Below are 25,812 nucleotides of genomic sequence, written 5' to 3'. Positions count from 1 at the left end.
ATCATCATCTTTCTTCCTTTTTCTGTCCTTGATATGAAATTGAAATGCCTCTTCTGGCTACTACAAGCTGAGACATTTTTCAAGGTCAGACAGTGAATAGATGAGCAGTCAAGATATGTTAGTATCTAGAAATCATGTTGATATGTGTGGATCTTAATTGAAAACACCCACATTTGCAGTACCACCCCACAATTATGGGAGAGGCGATAAGCTGTTTGATTAAAACATGAATGTATTGAAATAAAAAAAAAAACAAATGTTATTCCCCTACTTTATGCAATGAAATTCACCACAAGACAACATTTATAAATGACATAGTTTATGTATCCAATTAAGCAGGTCCTGCCCGTGACAATCTCTCTATCTATAACGCACATATTCAGAACTATTAATATTGTTTCTAAGAATTCTAATCCTACATAATACAAGGTAGCCTCTAAACAGCACTTAATTCTGGAACCATAATGCTGCTTATCGGCCTGTATACAAAAGTTCTTTTCAGTTCACATTTATATAAAAGAACTTTTGTCATTCATTAGCAAATCCAGAAACATTTTATTTTCTCCAGTATCAAAAGCAAGTATTCTTTCCAGAGAAATGTTGCATAGAAAAATGACATTTGGGCACACAGATTTGGTTCTATCCATTCCCTGCATTCTAAGAGTAGATTTGTGGGTTTCTAGTTTGTGCATTTAATTGAAGACTTGGGAGAGTTTAGACTATGCAGTTAGAACATGTGAGCAGTGCCAGATGTAAGTGAAAATATAATGAATTTCTCCACATCTGTGCAGTGTTGTGTCCCAATAATTGACCACATCAAACTTGGCCCGAGATGTGACGAGGATGTCCAGATTTGTGGGGCATTGAATCCTGAGTCTTTCAGAAGATTTCTCCAAGGTCACATGTGTTTTGACCCCTGATGTTTTAATTCCCAAATATTTCATTTCTGAATTTGTAGGATATTTTAAAATCAGCGGAACAGCAAAAAGCACTCCCGCAGTCCACCATTAACCCTAAACTCAACCCCCAGTCTAAAAAAGCGTTTCCCCTTTCACAAACGTTCTATCTGTGCCTTTGTTTAATGATATATTGCAGGCGAATGTCTTAGTGATTAATATTCAGAACTGAAAATTGTGTGCAGTGATTCATCTGCAGTGAAATTATTGGGTAGATTTTCCATATCAAGGGTCTATTCTTTGATGAATTGAAATGGCAGACATTTCAGGAAGATTGCTCTAAAAGGGACAGCATGAGAGTGGGTTGTGCTTGTGGGTTCAGAGGTTACAAAAACAGTACACAAACAGGAATGATTCCTTTCATGGCCCTGATAGAAACTGGGGTTGTGATAAAGTCACATTATTGCATTTCATTTCTTATCCTGAGAAGGATCATGAAACCCTTAGGTTTAATATGTGGCTTGCAAGGCCACGCACATATTTCAGTGGCGAGTGCTTGACTCAATGACCTCCTTGACTAGATAGCAGTGGGATTTATTTAAAATTAAAAGAGTATTGGAATATTTCTGAAGTTGAACGTACGACAGAAAATCAACTAGCGCCAATTGAGGGCAACACAGACCCAGTTTAAACCGGCCTCAAGTCACAGTGGGGTATAAGGTAAGATTTGCAAGTGGCATTTGACATATACTGTGGATAGATTATATATAAGGCATGTTTGCATGACCTGACGTGCAAACTGAAACATGGACATACACTTACATTGCACCAAAGGTTGTGGTTAAAAAAAAGAGCGTTTGTAAACTGTGTAGGCTGGAACAATTCTATGTTTATATAACAAGACACAAGTCACATTTATGCAACATTGCAACATGGCAATCACACAATAATAAACTACTATTACTACTACTACTACTACTACTAATAATAATAATAATAATAATACTAGTAATAATACAGATACAGGAAACAGGCCTTATCCTATAAATCAGAGAAGTATTATTATACTGTCCCCTATCAGTCTAGCATACACACATGGTGTGGCAGCAAGTACGAGCTGTACATGAAAACTCATATGGGGTACTTGTATGGTGATTCTCACACTTAAACTTGAAAAAGTTTCCATTGGTCTTTTACTCTCCCTACACTGAGCCATCTGCCTCACATATGACAGGAGTTGCGCAGTTTACCGTTTTCCGTTATCAATTTGCATTAGGGAAATAGTCTGGGGTTCTACTATTTTGATGGATTCCTCTGTAGCACTTGAACTTAACTACCATAGGTCCTTTGCATCTGCAAGTATGAGGGGCAGCCTGTAGCTCAATAACTCTGGCATACGTTGTCTTCATTTGCACACTGGCCCATAACCCACACATGAAGGAAGACCTGCCATGAAAATGACTTCAGCTCTCCGTATGTGCGAAGCCATGCTTGCATGAAAGCTGGACCCTATGCACCAAAGAAGTTGCAAGTGCCTCTCCATAGTCCAGGAAGTTCATCCTATGTACTATGGAGGCCTTGCCCGCACATCTAGAAATAATCTGAAATGCTGCTACTCACAACCAAGTCTATTTCCCTCCCTAATTCCTAGGCTCTTCATAGTAAAATGGGAATAGGACACTGGCCCAATTCCTAAGGATCTTCAGACATCAACAAGGAATTCAGCTGGGTCAGGGAATTGTGCAAGGCACTGCGTGTTGTTTTTTACTTTTTTGACTCTGCCATTGTCCACCTGCAATTGCACAAGCACACACATTAACACATTTACCTGGATTGGGGACATAGTTTTCAATACATTTTATAAAGTTGTCACAATGGCTCTATCTGTCTGTGTGCTCGCAGTGCTTGTATTAAAGTAGAACATAATGCCTGTCTGTTTTTTCTCCTGATGAATTATGATTGAAGGTAAATAAACACTTGCGTGCTCGGTACATTAAAACCGAATGTCAGTCCGACCGTATCTTGTACAACTGAAAAAGCGCAATGGATATATTTGGCCTCACACCAAGTATGGAGGTGTGGCAAAAAAAAGTGGCGACGATGAAATGAATACTACTTTTACCACCCCCTTCATATTAGGAGTAGGGAGGGAAGGTGGAGGAAAAAACCTCTAGCACTTGCCTGGACATTTTTTCTGCACTTTACCTATAAATAAAATGGAGGATTAAACACATACAGAATTACTACCACTTGTGGTAAATGTGCCAAATCCCCAATGGGGTTTCAGGCCATTGTACGGTGTTTTTAAAACAGTTGTCTATCAAAGTCGGTGGAGTGCAGCTCCAATTTTCGATCACAAACCTTGTACATGGCATATTTAAGGGAAGTTTACTTAACATCCATTATAGATGCGTTAGGTTTTAGCAAGGCTTTTACCCATCACCTGTTCTGGGCTTTGGCTTCTGAGCATTATGAATAATACACAGCATCCTTGTGGGCTGCCACTTGCATTCTCTTTGTCGGTTCTTCCTGTGCAGTCATTCTCTTGTGCGCTCCAATCAATTACAGTTACTCTACTATCATTAATAATTTTCTTAATGAAAATGATTCTGTTGATCTCTGCTGCATTTTAATTATCAGAGTTAAGCATAATTACACTGCAGCTGGAAGCTGGCGTGCAGATTCCTTTAGGGCACCATTTTGTTTTAACACCCTGATAATGTAATTTTACATTGTGTTAGTTGTTTTGCTATTATCCTGTCATGCAATTCCACTGTAGCCCTGATAACAGATAACATTAGCACCTCCTACATCGTGAACTAATTTAAAAAGCAATATCAGATTATTTAAGCTATTTTACTTAATGGTGAATGTGATGCCGAAGCCTACAGTCTTAAAATTCACACTGATGCATTGCTGTAACATCAGAGTGTACTTTCAATGCCACAAATTACATATCTTTAGTAGGGTGGCCATTTTGATTCTTGCATCATTTAAAAAGCATGGGCAAAAAGTGTGCACACATATTTTACAGCAGCTTCTTATTTTCCACCATTTTGTCTTTTATATGTATGGTGAGCGTGGCACAGAGTGGGATTACCACTTCCAACCACCCCCCACCTGCTCTGCCAAACACATCCACATGCATTACCTCCAGTATATGATTTTCAGGTTGGCAGGGATTGCATTCATATAGAATCCACCTGCATTTTACACCTACTAAAACTGGTGGAATCCATAGGAATCCATTGGAAATGCTGCCTGCCATGCATAAATGTCAGGCTGCATTGTCACGATTTGCCATAAAAAGTACAAAAAGGAGTAAAGGTGATTGTGCCTATGATGTAGTCCTTCCTTTTGCCCTTGGCAGTGGCATTGATGAGCATTACTTGGAGGAGACCTGTTCACACATTAGTGCAAACCTATAGGGCCCGATTCATGGAATATTTGCCCAGTTCAAAATGAATCTGTACTGCTGAAAAGTGACTTGGCACTGCCGACACAAGCCCTCATTTCATGGCTGACTTTGCACGGACTTTGCCAGCAAAAATACAGTTTGCCCGGTTCTATCAATCAGGGTTTGTGTCGGCAGTGCAAAGTCACTTTTCAGCAGTGCAAATTCACTTTGAACCGGGCAAATATTCCATGAATCGGGCCCAGTGGTTCTTCACTGTACAAATTACGATGGTTCAGAAATGGACGTGTGTTTTTCGAGCAGTTAGAGAATAGCAAAAGGGAAGTGAATCGATACAGACTTGCTCGAGTGTCCTCCCTTCTGTATGTATGTGCATCAATGCACTATCCTCACAATTCCAACGCACATTAACCCCTCCACCTGCCTAGTAGTCAAATGAGCAGAAGGAGCACACTTCATAGGTCTTCTTGCACTGTGGCACGAAATGCTTTCCAGAAATGTTGCTGTTCTGTGGCTGCATCACTTTCCACGAACACACTGTGCCATCTATGAGTAAATCCTGCTCTGTTCTGTCTCACTGTCAGCTGTGCACGGGGTCAGCCAAACCTGCTATCTCTAAGGCCTGACAGAGGACATTTTTAATCAGGCAGGAACACGATCACTTAAGACCTCTGTCGTGTGCAGTCTATGTGTTTGTCTAGTAGGGATCTTTATGCGGCTCGATAATCCCGCTGCCTTTTAATAGGCGATTAAAACATAAAGCATTATCTAAATTTTCTAATCAAATACAGTTGCAGAACCGTGTTTACATGGACTTGTTTCTTACAAGAGGGTGATAAGGAGGAAGGTAAAGTAGCAGGAGGAAAGGACACGTGACAGGGAAGTTGCAGGAATTAAAGACCGGGAGCGGTGAAGGTGCACTAGAGGGTAAAGTGGAGTAAAGAAATGGCGCGACGGTGGAAGGCGGGGCAAAGGCAGGAAGCAGGGAAGACATGAAGGCGGGAGGTAAATACCATAACACATAGCGCTGTATAGATGAAGCTTGTCACTGGAAGGAGGTATATCCACTACTGAACGCCTCATGTCCTGCCCAGCCAATAGAACTCACAAAAGCAGACACACATTATCAGAGTCATATGCCTAACAGATCTCTCATTTCTCAAGCCTAGACACTAACTCAAGGCGGCACAGCCACCCCAAATAACTCATATCACACAGAGACCCACACTCACTGCCTTCCTAGTGGTTTTGGACTGCTTTGCCACTCAACCAAATTTCCCAAGACCTACCTTCCCGAGATAAACTAGTGGCATTCCATCCATGCCCCTGGACTTTGTTGTGGCTAAATAATGATTCCTCCTACTGACTGAGTGCGTACATTTTCTGATCTCCATGCCACTTGAATGTTTTTAATCTGTTTCGGTACTGACGTCTCCTACCCAGACAATAGAGCAACCAGTAACTAACCACCCCAATTTCTACTACACTAATAATGAATTGCCCTACTGCTAACTCACATACACACAGTCACTGATTCCATCTACACTCAACTTGCACAACAACTACTCACCCTTGAGCAAACGGCGACTCAACATGCTAGGCCTATTATTAAGCTCCTGTCTTCTTCTACCAAGCCACTGACTCCCCTGCCAAACCACTGACTCTCCGTTCTCAGTCATTCACACATCAGTTGACCCCCACATACTAGCCACTGCGTCTGTTGACACGCCACTGCATCAATCTGCCTTGTCTCTGCCTCCTTTTTCTCAGTATGCACTGAATGGCCATCTATTTATTCCCCTAACCAGCCACTGGTTCACCCTCGTGCCCAGTTTCTTTCATCTCCCCAACCTAGTAATAGGCTTAAGCAATGAGACACGAAACGACCCTGCTCTGCCCTTATTCCATCTCAGCATCACTGATTCATCATATGCATCCCTGATTAACCCAGCCAACCGCTGACTTGGTACAACCACCCACCTCATATTTCTAGACATTGACTAACATGTTTGAATTTCTTTGAAGAATACATATGTCAATTTCGATCAGAAATGACTCACAATAAACGATTTGAAGATGGTGAGCCATTTTATGGGGGTAAGAACAAAACGAGACATAGAGCAGGGACAACCCAAAGCAAAACAAACAAGAAAAATATAAGTAACAGTTGACATACAAAGGTAAAATTGACCTAGGTAGGCAGGTTGTTCAAACTTAAGAGAATTATTGTACTGGGGAGGAAGGATATCTCAGGGGCAACGTGGTTGTCTTGAAAGCAAGGCAATGCGGCGCAACACAGGTTTTAATCCCGATCCCATGCTAAGAAGTCACTCACTGGTATTAAGCGCATTATAAATGATGAATAAATTAAAAATAAAATACACAAAATTACATAAGTACATTATTACATGGAACTGGTGTCGTCACATACAGAGGAGGTGGGAGAGAGCAGAGGAAGCTCCTTTTTTGGAACGTTAGTGAAGCTTAAGCCAAGCTTTGTAGAGATCCTGATTTGATTTTGATGGGAAGCGGATTACAATGGAGTGGAAGAAGTAGGTAGAAAGAATGTAATGGAAACGAGGAACAGGGAAGCTATGGGGCAGTGAGGGTGTGGTCGGAGGAGGAGCCAGAGTGACTGGGATGGTGATTATGCAGAGATATAGTGAAAAGGGTACTGAGAAGCAAGCCCATTGATAGCTTTGAAGAGTGGGAGAAGGAACTTGAAAAGGAAGCACTTGTTCATAGAGAAACGATCAGCATGTTGGCGTTAGGTAGAAGAGGGGGAGAATTTGAATATGCTGTGGCGAGTGTGGTTAGCAAACTTGAGCACTTTTGTCATGTGGGAGGAAAGAAAAGGCAAAAATGCTAACGAGTAAGGCATGAGCAGTAGTTGAGTTTTGTAAGAGGATTCAATTCAACACTACAGCTAAGTCAACGCCTAGTCTATAATACTGAATGAAAACCCTTATTGATATATCTTTATGTCCAGTTCATGCGTTCTGGATGACTACCCCTATATAACACCCCTCTCTTGGAATCCTCCTGACCCCACTGAGCCAAGAAGTAGTTCTGTTTTGCAAGTTAAAAGGTTTAATTGATAGTTTAAACAATAGGTATATATATCACACTTTAGAATAAATTAATAATTGAATAGCACACTTAATCTGAGATGATCAAGATTAACAACGGAGAATCTGGCACTAGCACACTTCTTGATAATCACTAAGAAGTTGACATGAAATGGATAAGATAGCAACAATACTTTTATGGTTACAAATGGATGCAATGTGGAATGAAATGCAGTAAAGAAAATAACTTGATAGGATTTCAGCAAAGACAATGTAATCACTTTCTTGGACAATTCACCCCCCCTTTTATGCAATGCAAGGAAATGGAAGGAAGGCACACAATTCTCAGAAATGCAATTCAAATGTAATTCAGTTCACCCAGCAACTTAGACTACAGAAGTTGAAAACACAGGCCCAAAATGCTTTTATATGTGCTGGCAATGAAGAAAAAAAATATGCTAAAATGCTTTTAATTCCCTCTAGAGGTTCAGGTGAGTGGTATCTAGTTAATATTAGCTCAGGCTCACTCTAGCAGTGATGCAGGGATAGTTTTTATGAGGCAAACAATTTTTTTCAGAGGAAAGCAAAAGCAGCTATCTTTTTGCAAGTGGAGAAATTTTCAAATCGCTGCAAAATTCGCGAATGCGTCTGGCGCGATTACAGAAGAACTACAAGGGCTATCAATATCGATTTGGGGTCCTAGGAAAGCCTAGGATCTCAGCTTCCAGATGAAAGTTACTGCAAGTCTCTAGCACAAACGGTCGCGGAGATATGAGCGATTAAATAAAGGTCGTTTTTCAGATTTGAAATTTTAAAGTTCAAAAAGACAAGTGCAGCTTGCAACTAGAAAATGACAAGTGACAGCTTTACAAATGACAGGTGACAGTTAGGAGACAGTTCTACTTAGATTAAAATAGCTTGAACTATATTATTTTAACTAAGAGATTGGTTCTGCACAGTTTTACTATGTACTCACACTATATTTAGAAATTAGAATGGGCCTCGCCACGGATCTGGTCAGGTTTTAGACTGGACTCTGGTCTCTGCACTTCACAGTGATCTGGGTCAGCTCTCTCTGGTTTTGGATACTGCTCTGCTTTCTCTGGGTCTTTCTGCACAGTTTTGAGGTAGGGCTCGGATGCATGGGTAAATACATCCCACAGTTTGTTGAGCACGAGGGTGGAGATTAGAGTTTTTGCAGAGTGACATTTCCTGAATAGTGAGAAGGTTAACATGAGAAGCAGAGCCTTGGGCAAGTAGAAAGAAGGTCAGGCATGAAGGAGATAGGAGAGAAGAGGGCAGGGATGGCACTGGAAACTTTGAGAAAAATGACAATTCTTTGGGATCCAGCCATGATCTCACACGCTGAACAATGGCCAGGCACTTATCCAGACATGGATTTACCACAACCAAAGCTCCACCTTGCAGCCCATACACCATCAATCCATGATCCCTATCTTCATCTTCACTAAACTCTATGCAGCACAGTGGGGCTCTCAGACAACAATGGATATTCATAGAATGACATATAAAGGAATGAAGACTGTCACTTTCAGAAATATGTACATATAATATCAAACTCTGAATACAAATTAATTGATTGCAGAACTTTAAATCTGAAAACATATTGGAACGAGTATGATGCAGTACCTAAACTACTCGACCATCAGGGTATCACCCTTTACATTAAATATAGCATCAATATTACAACTACTTATAAGCAGTTACATGTATGAATAAGTAACGCCAAACAATTACATTGTTAAGATGATCGTGGGACCTGAGAGGCAATTGGGGTTGTGGCTAGGGGGTATTTAGTGAACACTGCTTAATTGACCCCTTTTTCTTGTATTATTCTATCGGAGTTTTCATATAAGGAGAGAGTAGGGTTTTATTCTTGCTTCCTGTTAACTGTCCAAGTAAGGAATGTAAATCATGGGATATATATGCCTTTGTCATAGCACATTTTGGGTAACAGCTTGCCATAGGGAACATTTCAAGTTCAGTATCACACAGGCTCCACCGAGAGTTGAACATCAAAGCTAGGTTCTAGAAAAGAGATCTGCAACTAACAACAGCTTTCTAGATGTTTTGGAGGATGACTCCCCTGATCCCTCACCATTGATTTTGCTGGGGAGGACTGATGGGATCTGTACTCGAAAACATCTGTAGATCCAAAGGTTGCAGGTCCCTTTTGTTGAACCTACAATTCTACTCAGGCGATTGGTTTGCATTGCCTTTTGACCTGGATGATTTACGTTCATGACAGCATCATGGAGCATCATGCCACACTCAGTGAATTGTCTGCGCTCCCTTCCTAGAGCTTATCAACCAAAGATATCTGGATACATATTCTCAAGTGCCAGTTTGAGAGTATGGAACAGCTTGCCTCAGGGGATCAAGTGTGCCTCAAGTCTCTGTTATCTTTTTATTTACTAGTTTAATCTTTAGCTATTTATCTTCTAGGTGTGACTGGTTTACAGTGCTGTACTGTACCGTAATACCTCCTTTTGAAGGATTCTTTCAAATTAAATTGATTGATAAAAGACGTTCTGCATACATATTCAGAGACAGAAATGTTATAAGAGAAGCATTCCTCTGAATATAGTTCCATAATGTCTGGTTCTTATTTGAAATGTGGCCCAGTTTGTTGTGAAGAAAATGTTTTAGCTAAAAAGAAATATTTAGAAGATTTACTTTTTTAATGCAAGACCCCGAGCTATCATCTGGAATGCAATTTTAAAGCTTTGACCGTGTGCAAAAGAATTGGAGCAAATTCATGTTGTCCGAATGTTAGTACTTGGATAATAGGCAATGGAGCAAACAGGTTTACCCCCCAATCCATATTATCTCAAACATTTGCACAAGGGCAAACCTTAAACAAATAGTTCTTTCATGTTCTGTTTGCTGCATAACATAAAAAGAAATGTAGTACACACATTTCTTTTCATGTTATGCAGCAAACATGCTAATCAAATAGTCTGGTACATTTCAGTCCCAATTTAACATTTTGTATATAATATAGATAATGGAAAACCATATTTTCTCCCTTTTATATTATCTATGCATTTGTTCAATTTTTAGCACCAGTGCATCTGGCCTCTGGCCTATATAACAATAATGCTGTGTTGTGTGGTGGGAAAGCATGGTTGCAAGGTTTACAAAAAAACGTGCTTACACGAACCTTGTTTGCTGGTGATTTTAAAATGCACATGTCAAGCTCTGTTTTCTGTTTCAACTTTCAAAGCCTGGTAGCAGTAAACAAAATCCTCTTCTGAGTGCATGAAATGTAATGATTATAGGAACAAGTTGTAATTGTTTCTAACAAGTTTTCCTGGGTCTTTGATGCTGCGATTAGTGCTTTGTATGTTAATATGTTGATGCGCGTGCTTATTTGCCTGAATGCGCGTATGCTCAACAGTCACTAGGTTGCCGCAACAAACGCATCTTTGATCTCAGTGGGTGTTTTCTAATACACTAGAAAAATGAAAATGAATTGGACAAAATAGAGACTATTCTGCTAAATGTACAGAGAACCGAGATTAGGAATTTCAATGCAAGGGCGGCGACTTAGACCTCACAACTTGATCTTGGCAGGCAGTGCGGCAACAATCCAGGGCAGGTTACTTTCATGCTTATTCACTGCTTTTCCCATGAAGGTACATCAATAAATTGTGCCTTGCCAGGCAGGGAATGCAGCATGTTGCATTGCCACACTTTGATGTCACACTGTAGGGCATCAGAAGCAGAGATGTATGCATTATTATTGTTATTTTAAATATTATTGGCCCTCATTACGACCCTGGCGGAAAGGGGTTTACGCCGGCGTAAACCATGGCGCCCCTTTCCGCCTGAGTACGAGTTCCCTTAGCGCCATGGTGATTTTAACGCCTGCTTTTAGCAGGCGTTAAAATCCATGGTGCTAAGGGACCTTGTTGTTAATTACGCCACCGTAATTTACGGTGGCGTAATTAACGCCTTCCCCACTCCCATTATACCCTATGGGGCAGAAATGGGAATGGGGAAGGGTAAATGGGGATTGGGGACTTACCGCCCCGCCAAGGTCGGAATGGGGCGGTAAGTCCGCCAACCACCATGGCGGAGTTGGCAGCTTAGCGCCATGGACCATGGTGCAAATAGCACCATGGATCTCCGCCAAGGTCGTAATGAGGGCCATTGTGTTTATTGAGGGCAGACCTAGCTCCGAGAAGCAATGGCATGCTTTACAATCATAGGGGGAACAATAAGGTTAGGGAGGAGAGAAAAAAGGGAGTGGGCAAATAACAACAGGGGAGGGCAATAGTCAGCCACGGAACTACACATAACCAGGGGAGGAAGCAAAGGGGAACAGATCACCCAGTCTCAGGTTAGGTGGGGACTGGAGGTGTATGGAGCTAGGTGTTAGGGAGGAGTCATTCCTTGAAGAGGAGGTCTTGAGCTCCTTCCTGACGTGTAGAGGCGACGGGGCGAGTCGGATATTGATGGGGAGGATGTTCCAGGGTCTTGGGGCATAGCCAGAAAAGGTCTGTGTTGCTGAGTTGCTCAGTGAGGTAGCTTGGGGACTTCAGGCTGACAGGCTTGTAGATGATGCAGAATGATTTGAAGATGGTCAGGGTGATGTGGTTGAATTTGCAGAGAGTCCTTTGGTGAGTCGTGCTGCAGCATGAAGAACACATTTCAGGGGTGCCAGGGTATTTGCTAATAGCAGCACTCTGCCTTCCTTCCTCTTCCACTTCCGTTCACCCATCATCTCTCATAGAAATCATGCAGAGATGATCCATGATCTGGCTCTAAGCATGAACCCTACTGTAGCTTTTATAAATTAGAGCTGTGTTACTCTTGGTGCAGGATACATTTAGCTTTACAAATACTAAACATAGGGCTCCAAAAGTGATCTATACACAGGTATCAACTCCTTATACCCACTATCCCCAAATAATGTTATTTCTTTTAATGATCCTAACTTATCTGGCAGAGTAGAGACACCAGATGGTGATGAACCGTGGGCCCGTGAGTGAGTTTGACAATAAACAAACGTGTGTCGCAATCTAAACCATCCAGGGAAGAGGATGTTCACTTAAGACGGCACCTCTGCTCGACCAAGGAGAACAGAGATTGTCTATGGATGTGACATGGCAATAGCTAGTGGTGAAGTATCTGGAGATTTTTTGAGGCAGATAGCTCAAGGTGCACGTTCACTTGAGCCGGATGTAATCAACAACAAGGCGAATATGTAGGGTGCAATGTGAGTTTAAGAAAGATATCAGGTTAATTGGCTGTTTTCAAGACACCAGAGTGCATTGCATTGGCATCATGTAGACAGCAATAAAGAGCCAAAGGGCAATCCATGCGTGAAAGGAAACGTACCATTTGGCCCATCTGGCAAAGTTGTGAAAAAAACTTTTCAAGTGGTTTTAGGTCACAGGAAATGTTTTTTTTTTTACAGAATGTTCTGGACAAAAACACACATGAAAATGGGAGACAAAGGGAAAAAGGCATGAAACAAATTGAAGGCAACAAACCTCCATGTTTTGTCGATGTAATTGGTTCTGCTAGCTATTAAGTTCTAAGTTGCTTCCAATGTATTTAGAAATCTGCTACATTGGGATGGAGGCCAGAGTTGCCGTTTTGTATGATTGATGCATGTTTCTAAAGGAGTGGAGCCTCCGAATGAAGTGGTGGGTAAAAGATGAATAAAAGCAGTGACAATATTGTGCATTGAAGGTCAAAACAGGAGATACATGTGGGAGGAGAAGAACGGGAACACCAAGGGATCAGGTGCAAGCAACAAGAGACAAAGGTACATAATTGAGAGCGTTGCCAAACTAGTGCTGTTGAGATTTCATATAATTGGATAGTAGACTTTCTGTGCACACATCTATAATTATGCAATGTGCCCCTTGTGTCTATGTTCTAAAGCGCTTTCAAATTTGAAAATGCATGTAGCAGCCCAAGTGAAATGGCCATCTTATGTCAAATAGCATGTTTACAGACACCACAAAAGATGCAAGTTCTCATTTACCCTGAGCAGGAAAGAGTCAGGTGGAATCGCTTAGCATTGTTATTTACAGTTTGTAAGAATTAGTCATATTCAATATGAAATTATACAACTCATGTGTTCATTCCTTTTGACACATTATTTCAGTTTCAAGTTTATTTCAGAAAGAAAAGCAAACTTTGCATAAAAACATACAGCAATATAATACTAACCATAGCACAATAAAGCAGTGGCAGCTATATTGTAAGAAAGAGCTGACCATCTACAGCAGTATATTAACATTTTATGGAAAGGACAGAGTTGTGACTCACTATGCTGGCATGAGAACTGAAGAAAATATTCTTTTCTTTCCTTTGGAACTACATTTATTTCTGAACAGCTTAAGAATGTGGTTGAGATTGTGTGGTCCCTCATGGGACCCCATTGCTTTAGTATATGAAGACCAGTGGTGATAGGGAAAAGCCAACAGTGCAGCATTCCTATGAGGGGTTCAGTAGCCCCAGTGCTGCTCCTCTGGAGTCTGGCCCTCCCAGAAAGAATTGTAAGACAAAGGGTGAGAGGGGCATAACAGTTCAACAACAGTGTTCATGGCAACCTAAGTTGTATTCTCCTTCTAGTGCTTAGGAGCCTCATACTCTCTTCAGGAAGGCAGTCTCACCCGGTATTGATGGTAGATCCTCTCACATCAGTGCTGGGAATACTGGACCTTTCATTTTCTGAATGAAGGAGTTGTGAACTCTCTCTCTCTCTCTCTCTCTCTCTCTCTCTCTCTCTCTCTCTCTCTCTCTCTCTCTCTCTCTCTATATATATATATATATATATATATATATACCACATATATATTTTGACAACATTTCCCCCATTCTCAAGTTTCTACACTGGATACTCCTCCAAGCTTAAACTACCTTCAAGACAGCCTGCATCACTATTCAAAGCTCTAATTTCCAAATCACTGTCATGATTAGATGTAAAGATCAGCATCTCAGGAGGTGAACACAGCACTGGTGGCCAAAATATTGCAAGACAGGAATCAGCAAATTGCAAGAAGGAGAAGAACAGAATACAAGCATTCTCCTCGTATGCCCCCACCCTCTGGAACCACCTTCCGCCTAACATCAATCTGGCTCCCTCCACCCGGGATCTCAGGAAATGTCTGAAGACCCTGCTCTTCAATGAACACTTCAGGGAAAAAATGAGAAGCATAAACTGACATGATGATCCTCCCCACCACTGATATTCACCTGTATCACAGAGTATTGTTCTCTCATTTTAAACACACTATGGGAGGGCGCTCTCAAAATTCAAGTACAATGATTTACATTTCTCTATTCCAGTAAAATTAATAATTTTACCTCATCACTACATATTTATATATTGAACTAGATTACATGTATGTTTAAAATGCCTCGGTGTATTCGTCAACAAGATTTAAGGTTGTAAAATTATATCATTTCCATAACAATATATTCATACATTCATTTAATTGTGCACATTTAATCAGAATATGTACTTATTTCCTTATAAAATATGTAGAACCATTTTTATTATATTTAACTATGCTAATTGTAAACCTCCACTCTTATGTGCAAATACACAAAATATTATACGATCTTTCCAAGTAAGAACGCTTCAATCCTGTATCTAAATCTACCACAGAGAGCAAGTCCAAAGTCCATGATATTTACAGCTGCATAATGCACTACCCCTTCTTATATTGTTTCATATATATGATCTCTCTTCAAATACATGTAATGCTGTATGGAATGTAAGCAGTACTCTTACGTGCAAACTTGCAATATATTCTAAATGTACCAAATGGAAACTATAATATGTGGCAGCCTGAAATACTAGTACAAAAGTGTCTAAGTAATTGTATTACTACAAGCAAGTCGCATTATCACTTTTGGCCTGTAATAAGAAAATGACATCACTACTGCTCTGTTATCAGTTATTATGCTTCAGTTGTGATGTCACCTTGCCTGTCGCTTGAGCAATCAAAAAGAGAGAATTCCAGCTGTCACTGCAGCACTTACTTGAAGTCGTTAAAAGGTGCTTCGAATTCCGTTTGTGTAAAATTGATTTCTGTGACATTTTTCAGCCGTTTACTGATAAGGAACCGTTTATAGTAGTATGTTTAGTTTGTGCATGGTGTCAAACATGAAAGAAATAATCTACATGTTATTGCCTACTTTAAAACACAAACATTGTTAGATGCATTTTATTGAACTGCTTAAAGTATTTCCTACAACACATTTAAAACTGCATATTACCTTTTGGAATCCAGATTCTGCATTGAATATATACACGAGCAAGATGAAAATCTCTTACATTTTACTAAACAAGAGGATGGTTTTAAATGGGATGAGAGTATTTGGCCATTTATTATAAGGAATAAAATATCCCCAACCATTCGTTATAATGATATTACAAGTCACGTCAAAGTTCTGTGATCTTACAAATGGAATCTTCTTTTGGGCTTGTTTCTGCATTTGATCATGGAACGTCGCTGTGACGCATATAACTTATGGTAGTTTATCACATATGTTACTCTATTGTGCAAAGAGGCAAATATGGCTCAAGGGATGTATATATAATTTACCTAACATATCTTTACAATAAGTTAAAATGTTGCTAATCTCAACCATTATGTATTTCAGATGAATTTACAATATGCGTTTCACAGTCCAACTATCTATTCTATATTATAATAGCCAAAAGTAACTGTTCTCCGAATGGGTTCTGTGGACAGACTTGACAACCCTCTCATTAATTGTTGAAAATCGATGATCGCGTTGGTTGCTGTTCCGATTCACTTATCACTTGCTGTGCTTTGTTTTCTGAAGTAAACTGCACTGAGAATGGGCATGTGTGGCTGGCTGACATACCCCAGAGCAGACATTGGGGCAGGAGTGAGTTGATGTGCTGCTGTGCTCCCTCCCCACATGTTGCCTCACCTGGCATGGTGCAGTTCATTGCAGTGCACTGTAGTGCAAATGTCCCAGAAACTGTGCATTCTAGGGTTGAGGATTGGTCCTTCCAGGACCACATTGATGATTTGCCGATATCAGGCAACCATCTCATGTGTGAATGTGCTAAAATACAGAGAAAGTGGTGTGGTGTCCAAATGATTTGTAGCCAGTAATATCTGGAATGTCCTAGCAGGTAACTATGCAACATTTGGTACATATTGGTGAAACAGTGTGGAATTGCATAAGGAAAAACTCTTCGCCAAGCCGCAAACCCACAAACAAATGTTGACTTGTGCTAAAATACAGAGAAAGGTGTGGGGTGTCCACATGTCATGTAGGTGGTAATGTCTGGAGGGTCCTAAAAGGTAGCTATGCACCATTTGGTGCAGATTGGAGAAACAGTGTGAAATTGTATGAGGAACAATGTTTCACCAAGCTTCAAACCGGCAAACACCTTTTGACTTTTGCTGAAATCCTCGGAAAGGTGTGGGGTGTCCAGATGTCATGTAGCCATTATTGTCCGGAGGAACCTAACAGGTAACTATGCAACATTTGGTGCATATTGGTGAACAGGTCTGGATTGTATAAGGAACAACACTATGCCATGCCTGCCACAAACAAACCTACCCATTTTCACTTTTATAAATATAGATTAAACAAGAGCCTGCTCACTTATAATTACTTGAAATATGTAAACTCAACATTACAGTTAAATGGTCTAACACTTTGGCAATCCAGCTTTTCACATTAATTCTTCAAAATTGATGTAATAAATTAGGAAAATGAAAATGCACATACATTAGTACCTTAAGGCATCTCATCTAAAACTGCCTCAATGAGAAACCTGAAGTACTATAATATTTATACTTAATTGCTAACAATCTTTCAATCTCCTATCAAAACAATATTTTATCAATATTATGTCTGTTCAGAACTATTGCACCCAGATCTACAATATACCGTGCCTTTTTTTGTCTTAGAATCTTTTCATGATATCCCCTCTTCGTAACATGGGACCATGGTCTATGTTCTGTGATCTAATTAATGTCCTAATGCTGGATATGACATGTTATTATCTCTTACTTCTCTCAAATTCTTTCAAACTCAAATCTTAAACTCCCATATCATGCTTCTAATGTAACATTGTAACATGTTTACATCTACGTATTAGTACATATTTCATACATTTAGTTGCATGAATTTTATTTTAAAACTTCATAATTGTACTTGCTCTGGGATTAACATAATGCACTACATTTGCAAGCTTCCCAATGGGGATATGATGTAATCCTGACTTTCCCATAGATAACCACATATTATTTCTAGGATCAGGCCTCCTCTTAAGGAACCTAGTCACCAAGAATGACTTCAAAGATTTAGATTTGTTTAAAGTCCTTGGGATGTGTTCACCTATTTCCTATACTGAACATTCTCATTGGCTAAGGGGAGGTCAATAATGATTTCCAAAAGTTAATTTCCTTTATCTGAATATTACATTCATGTGGCTTGATTTACAGAGCATTCTATCTTTGGAACTATTCTGAATCGTTGATTTTGTATCTTGAATTCCCCATTACATCCTGCAGTGTTAAGCCTCAAAATCAGCCAAGCCACCAACTGGTGAGCAAACAGTACCTTAAAGAAACATTGGCCCATGCATGTCTGTTAATAACTTAGTCCATGTGCTCCTGAAACCTTATTCTAACATTTAATTCCAAAGCCAGTGACTTTTTAATGTGTGACACCTGAGAATTAATGCACCGAATTGAATGTTCTACTGCCCAGTAACCGTTCTTTATGTTCATAATTCTGATCATTTTCACTGTTGCTTGTGCTTTCCAAGAATTCATGAACGAGACACTGAATAACTGTTTATTCACGTTTACCACTTGAGGTTTATTTAAGAGTGGTTTCTCTCTTCATTCTTAAGGAAAGAGGGCCTCGTGGAAAACAGCAAACATAATCTTAGCAACCAAGCTATACATCTAAATATAGCAGAACAAAAAGCAGAAATGATGCAAAACACCAGCGTTGCTCTTATTCCTGACAGTAATCTCTAGGTCACCAGAGATTCAGTCCTGACAGGATTGGGTGCATAAACCACTACAGTTATAGTTGCAAGCATGTTACAAGCCAATCATTGACATCAGGAGGGTCCTTCACACGAAGGAGTTAACTTAGCAATGCAGAACATCCGAGTAGACATTAGTTTGTGTTAATTACTGCCCCATGCATTTGCCTCCATGCAAACCAGAGCGCTAAATGTGATATTGCCAAACAAAATCATGACCACTCTTTAAGGGTGCCAGCAGCTTATGCAAGCAAAATGTGCAAATAATGTGCTAAAAGTCAGAGAGTAGTTAACACTCAGAACCTGCACCCAGCCACTCTAGCCTACTCTTTTATTCTTCCCTCACAGTCATCCATAAAGGGAAGTGAGAGCAAAGAGGGATGGCGGTGTGTAGTAGCACAGTGCCATGCAGTGAAGAATTAGCTATTTCTTTCCTGCAGGGAATCACTTAACCTAGTTTGCAAGTCTTTGAGGAGTGAGTGTGAAGGCATGTTAAACATGTTCCACAATGTATTGCTAGGAAGTAGGGCATATGGACTATTATTAAAAATGATAACCTGTTAATTTCAGAGCTATGGTTTCATTAAGGTTCTCGTTCTGGGGAATCACTTGCCCACAAATATGAGGAAAGATATGTTTGATGCATTGTGAGCCCCTAACCTTATAGTGTGTGGTTGCAAAGGATAATGAAGGCCCAATACACCTAGGAAAGATCTTGCTCTGTGATTAGGGGATCTGCCCCATGCTGGGGTTCCATGTGTTAATATTCCCGCAAAAATATCGCCATACAAAAATATCACCATATTTTTGCTGCAATATAAAGGCATGAAACCTGTGGGGGACACCACCGCAACCCCCGCATTATTTTTAAAGGAGTGGGGGACGCAACCCACGCCCCCAAGAAACACCAAAAATGATCCCCCCAAAAATATCACCTATGCCCATTCCTGACGACCATATATACAGCAATATTTTTGGTGGGGATAATATGTAGTGATACCTACTGTCAGTACGAATTTCAGAAAATGAACTTAATTGTAATAATGTGCCTGTTTTATCTATTGGTATGGAGGTCTGAGACATATCCCATTTTTGGGTCATCAAACAGCTACCAGGATAAAGATATGGGTTCAATGACAGTTCATATTCCAGGAGGAAGTATGGACCCTTCTCTTTTTAAAGTAGTGGGTCTTAATGCCCTCGGCCTGAAGTGTTAATACACGCTCAGAGTACTTTGTGGTTTCCAGTGGGTAGCTCCTAAGTATGTCAAGCCTCAGGAGTTTATAAAGCACAAACCTAGCTGGGAAATAACCACGTGCTACAGATATGGGACATACCCAGTGGCGTACAAGTAGGAGGAGCAGGGTAGGGGGAAATCTGCAGAGCGAGAGATGTAGGGTTGAGTAGAGTGGTCAGCGATTCATAAGATGTTCATTGAAAAGTAGTCTCTCCAGGTCATTTCTGAGGTGTAGGGAGGAGGGATCCAGTCTTACCTGCATCTACATCTTTAGCTTAATATCTAAAAACAAAGTGGTTTGAAATGTGCAACATTGTAAAGGAGCCATGTGTCCTTTTAATATATACCAGCCCATCCAAAAGCAGTGGTCTTTCCACAAACACATCCTTTCTTTGACAAATCAATCCCCACATGCTTTTGGCATCTTTTCTATCCCTCATGCAGATAAGGGAGGCCCACATACTGGGTCCAGAACAGAAAGCACCTGGGTCTGGAACTGTAGTAAGTGTGCCCCAACACAGGTGTTTGTGACCAGAGAACAAAATAGCAATACAGTTAAAAGATAATAGTGTGTGCAAGCAGATGTCTAACAGGAAGAACCACCATTTGAAACATTAAAGCAACCATGCACAGTGTTACAGTACCATTTGACCTGCACAAATGCTTTTTGCACATGCACACAAGCATATTAATGAAAATACAAATTATGCATTTTTTTAGTCTTGATCTAACGGGATGGTGCATGCCCAAAGGTACCTAAAACCTACCCTAGGCATTTTAAATGGTTATCATATGAAATCCACTGAGTGGTATCAGAAGCATCCTAAACACATGAGGTCCCTCCCCCAGCAGCAGAGTTGCCCGAGGAATACATCATTGACATGCTAGGATGACAATGGAAGAAACAGAGTTATTGATGTGCTCAAGTGCCCTATGTCTTCCTTTCCCCTTCACTCGATTCACAGCAATTAAACACCTTACAAAGGGAGTAGAACACATGCAACGGGTGCTTACCTTTACTGTACACAATGCAGTTGGTTTTGTTGTCCTCCACTCCTTGCCAAGTCACATCCAGCAGCCACTTGGGGCCTGCAGTCAGTACCATGGGGGGAGATGCCTTTGTCTTCTGCAGAAAGGATCATAACAAACAGATGCCATTGGCTTGTGTTCATTAAGAACTCGAATAATACAAGTAATGATCATTTGTTAAGAACACGCCTACGTTTCTAACCTCTTTCAGCCGCGGACCCATTTCCTTGCCACAGTGCACTCTTTATAAGACATAACACAGCATGCGACTTTCCAGCTTTTGAGAATTATTATCGCGGATTTTGGAGCACGATACTGTGTCAGATCTCAGAGATTACCCTGATCCCTGGTGGCTCCGGATCATAAAGAGAAGGGAGCGCACGTTCAGAGCAGAGAACTGAGTGGTTCGAGTTGAACTTTAGACACATTGTCCTTCAGTATCAAAGAGATCGGACTGTTTCCTGAAACAGGCAGCCAAGAATGTACCAAATCGGTGTCCATTTCAAAGCCTCCACCTGGCAAACATGTATTTTCTGCTAGTCAAATTATTCAGCAGGGATATTTCCACCTCCTCCCCCACACTGGGTGCTACTGAAGTACATTTGTACTGCTGCCAGAGGTGTACTGTTGCTAGTGAGTCAAGGGAAAATGTTTCTGCATAGACGATAGTAACATACAGCAAAGATATTTAGAGTAAGGGCTGGAAAAACAGTATCCTCACAGCCTGCATTCTGTAAAGCGAGGAGAAAAAGAAGCGTGCATTCTCAGCTTTGATTGATAGATACTAATGTCACTTATCACTCCTGTTTATAGTCACACCTACCGTAATGCACAAATGCACAACCTCATAGGAGATTCCGTGTACACAAATGAATTTGGGGTTGAGTCGTTGGCAATCATAGTAATAGCAATCTTGAAATACTCATGAGAGGCTGGTAAGGAGAGACATACACGGGTGAATCCAAGCATACTGGCTACGTCAACTTGAGCCTAGTAAATCAAGGCCTGCAGTCAAGAATACAGGTGGATAATCAGCAAATCAAGATGGCTTTCACAGTCTTTAGTGGCAATGCACGTGCAGCCCCAGTACCAATGAAGAATGCGCTTGATGTGTCCCTTGCATCTCTAGCAGAGGCAAAACTAAAAGACAGTACGTGTCAACAGAAGTGTGATGTCACATCTGCTACCCCGGGCATATTGAAGAATTGACGTCCCTGCCTGTAGTTGCCAAACGGTTTGCACGGTCCATGACACTGTAACAAGACATTCTTATTCCCCCAAACTAACAAGCAGCTCTCTCAAACTCTTTCTCTCCTAAATGTGGGTGTGAACATCCTGAGACAAAGCTGGTCAATAGGTGAAGTGACGTTATTATGGGATTGTACACAAGAACAAGTACGGTTTAATTAAGTACACAAGAGACCCTAAAATGATCAGACAAGTGATAGACCCTACTAAAAATGAAGACGGCCATCTCTTGTTAACATTTAGACAATATCAACAACTGCTATTGGTATCCAGTGATTTGCTTGCAGAACATCCATACATTTTTTTACTGCAGAATATTCATTGCAATGAAACTTGCTAAAATTCAAAGAAGAAATCAAAAATATGTAGCGGGTTTCAGAAATCCTACAATGAGTTCATAGAGGTGCGAGGATAGGTTTGTGGGTGACCTTCCTAATTTTGCAGCAGAAGATTCGTTTTAAAAAAGTGTGAACTCCGGTAAAAAAAAGCTTTCATAAATCAACGCAAAATAAAAAACCTGCATAAAACATTCAGCAGTAAAAACACATGGAGCCCTGCTATCTTTTCAAGATTCTATCAATGATGATTATCAGGTCATGTGTGTATGAACATGTCCTCTCATTCTACTTGTAGTCTAAAGTTAGAGTGATTATGACTGCTTTTCTTCCAAGACACCAGCCTTAAAGACTATAATCTAACATTTATGATTGACATAATAGCCACTGTTGCAAATCCTCCAGAACCCTACTCTCCATTAAAAATGACAACTTTTCTAGACTCCATTCCACATCTGCTCAGTCTAAATACATCTTTGCTGGATACAGAATGCAATGGACAACATCAAGCATGATGCGGATCTTTTTTTTTTTTACATGTGAACAAATCGGAATATAGCCATTTGCCTCTCACATAGAAACATAGCGAAATTGCCTATTTTATGTTATTGTATAAAGTGTGGCCCCTGCTTGAGAGCAGTGGAGTGCTTCACAGGGTATGGGTAGCAAGGATTTGGGCTGGCCTCTTTTAACAGTAGCGCAGTACTGTGAATTGCGTTCTGTGCTTCCATTGTCAGATACTCTTCCTATACAGGAATCGGAATCAGTTGGAATGCAGTAGAATTTCAGAATTAAAAACTCAGAAAACGAATAAGCAACATGGAAAATTACTTCAATAAGTGACTTAAACTCAACCTACATTTGTGGGCCCCCAGTCAATGCAATAAAATGATCATGCTACCAAAGATGGCAGACTTCCTTTCCAGCCACTGTGTTTTGTGCAGTGTGAGAAGGTTTAACACAGTTTCGAAGCTGATGAAGTAGTTTGCCAGGAGGCCAAAAACAAAACCACTGATTTTGTTGAATAAGCTGGAAGTCCCTACTTCCAGAGAGTGATTTGTATGTCCTCGCCTTCGCATATTATCAAGCATTTAAACTGTATAACAGACATCGTTAGCATCAGTACATACGCACTGTGATGGGTTCTCATGTTATACAGTGAATTCAAAACATTCTCCATACACACTGTTACCTGTACTATAAGGCAGACTGCAGTACTTGTAAATAAATGCCTGTAAATAATGCTCTGATTACAGTTTAGTTGTGACATCACTACTGTTCTTTAATGAGAACCGTACATCACTACTGCTCTGTAATCAGTTATTATGCTTCAGTTGTGACATCACAGTGCCTGCTGCTTGAGTCAGCACACTTTTCAAATGTGTTTCTTGCAACATAGCTCTCTGTGACACTTTTACAGCCGATAACTGATACACAATTCTTTATGGTAGTATGTTTATTGTGCACTGCTGGAGTTTAACACCAAGCTAGTCTGAATGCTAGGACCTGTTTTAGAGCACAAAAGACAATATTTTTTTGATGCATATTGTTAAACTGCTTAACTGCAGCAGATTAGAGGGCACATATTACAATTTATTTTGTTTAATACAAACAGAATAAACATTGATTATATGTACCAACAACTGCACAATCTCTTACATTAAGCAAGAGGACAGGTATTAAAGAGGTTGACAATGTATGCCCATCTATTATAAAGAAAGAAATATCCATCACTTTGTGTACATGGATATTGCAAGTCACCTCAGAGTTCCGTGACTGTATAAATTAACTCATTGATGGCTGCAATATCATTATAACATATGGGTGGGGGTACATTATCTCATCTATTTCTCTCTAATCTGTCTACAGTAAACACTATAATTCTGACAAGGTTGGTTTTCAGTATACATTGTAAAGAAATGAAAACTAATAACACCTTTTTTTGCGTACATACATGGAGCAACCCATCAACTCCCATAATTACTGAAAAATAATGTCTAGACAACCTGTTCAACGTTGACACACATTCAATTTACTTCTTAATTGAAAGAAAGAAAGTAATTTTTATTTTAAAGAGTCACAAAATGTGGCTTGGATAATGCTCATTAGTAGAACTAGCCGACTATCTACCTACCTGAGTCTTGTGCAAGCCATTCCATTCTTAATCTCTGCAGGTCAGAAGGCAAAAAGCTCATCGGTTGTATAAGAGACTTCATGAATGCAACAAGCAAGCCTTCGATAAAATGAAGATCTTCACCAGATAACCAGAACACTGCATTGGAAAAATGTTTATCTGACTGGGAAGACATTGTTGGGGGGTGAGAGGGGGGGCACCCATTATTTCCACATATGGCTTTCCAAAGCATTTAAACAAGCACTGAAATGCAAATAATGTGTTCCCAACAAATCACCCAGCCAAGACCATATTGATGCCCTGACACCTTGCATGATGGGCATCCTCCAGTAGAGTCGAGGCGGGTATTGTATACACTATGTATAAGCTAGTAGAATCTAGACCTGTAGGTCCAACTAGTTACACATTGCCTGATTTTGAAGCCTCAATTTACATTGTAAAACTGTCAATGAACAGCGTTTATTAGAATAATTAAGGTGGAGAGTGTCCTCTTGGCACTGATTTTGTTGGATTTGTGACACAAACGTGTCTGATTTCTATTTCCCTGTCTGAGTTCAAGACAACATATTTGCCGCTCTTATCATGTACGTTTTCTTTTTCTGTACCTATTCTTAATCCTCTACTCCTAAACATGCTTCAAAAAATAGATGCTTAAAAACATGAATGAGATTTTCAAGAATAACATTTACATCGATGTCTTTATTTACATTGACATACCTTTATACATATTTATTAAATAGATGTGATAGGCGTGAGCATTTAATCTACTGGAAAAGAAGAAGAAGAAGAAGAAGAAGAAGAAGAAGAAGAAGAAGAAGAAGAAGAAGAAGAAGAAGAAGAAGAGAAAGAAGAAGAAGAAGAAGAAGAAGAAGAAGAAGAAGAGAAAGAAGAAGAAGAAGAAGAAGAAGAAGAAGAAGAAGAAGAAGAAGAAGAAGAAGAAAAAGAAGAAGAAGAAGAAGAAGAAGAAGAAGGAGAAGAAGAAGAAGAAGAAGAAGAAGAAGAAGAAGAAGAAGAGAAAGAAGAAGAAGAAGAAGAAGAAGAAGAAGAAGAAGAAGAAGAAGAAGAAGAAGAAGAAAAAGAAGAAGAAGAAGAACAAGAACAAGAACAAGAAGAAGAGAAAGAAGAAGAAGAAGAAGAAGAAGAAGAAGAAGAAAAAGAAGAAAATGAAGAAGAAGAAGAAGAAGAAGAAGAAGAAGAAGAAGAAGAAGAGAAAGAAGAAGAAGAAGAAGAAGAAGAAGAAGAAGAAGAAGAAGAAGAAGAAGAAGAAGAAGAAGAAGAAAAAGAAGAAGAAGAAGAAGAAGAAGAAGGATAATAATACAAACATTCATGATGATAATAATAATAAATACAAATACATAATAATAAAACATATTTTTAAGGTAAATTAAATGATTACTGTTTAACTGAACAAT

General features: G+C 39.9%; 1 protein-coding gene across 1 annotated transcript in view; it reads right to left on the bottom strand.

Annotated features, from left to right (window-relative positions):
• ZFPM2 (zinc finger protein, FOG family member 2) overlaps positions 1-25,812 on the bottom strand; it is an 815,442-nt gene that overhangs the window by 285,843 nt on the left and 503,787 nt on the right. Inside the window, exon 5 of the mRNA XM_069621491.1 lies at positions 20,669-20,780. Within this exon, the coding sequence (XP_069477592.1) occupies positions 20,669-20,780 (112 nt within the window). The remainder of the gene's footprint in view (positions 1-20,668; positions 20,781-25,812) is intronic.

Source organism: Ambystoma mexicanum, chromosome 5q (assembly GCF_040938575.1).
Source record: "Ambystoma mexicanum isolate Mex_15411 chromosome 5q, UKY_AmexF1_1, whole genome shotgun sequence".
Lineage (NCBI taxonomy): Eukaryota > Metazoa > Chordata > Amphibia > Caudata > Ambystomatidae > Ambystoma > Ambystoma mexicanum.
This window is presented reverse-complemented; position numbering and strand designations above follow the sequence as displayed.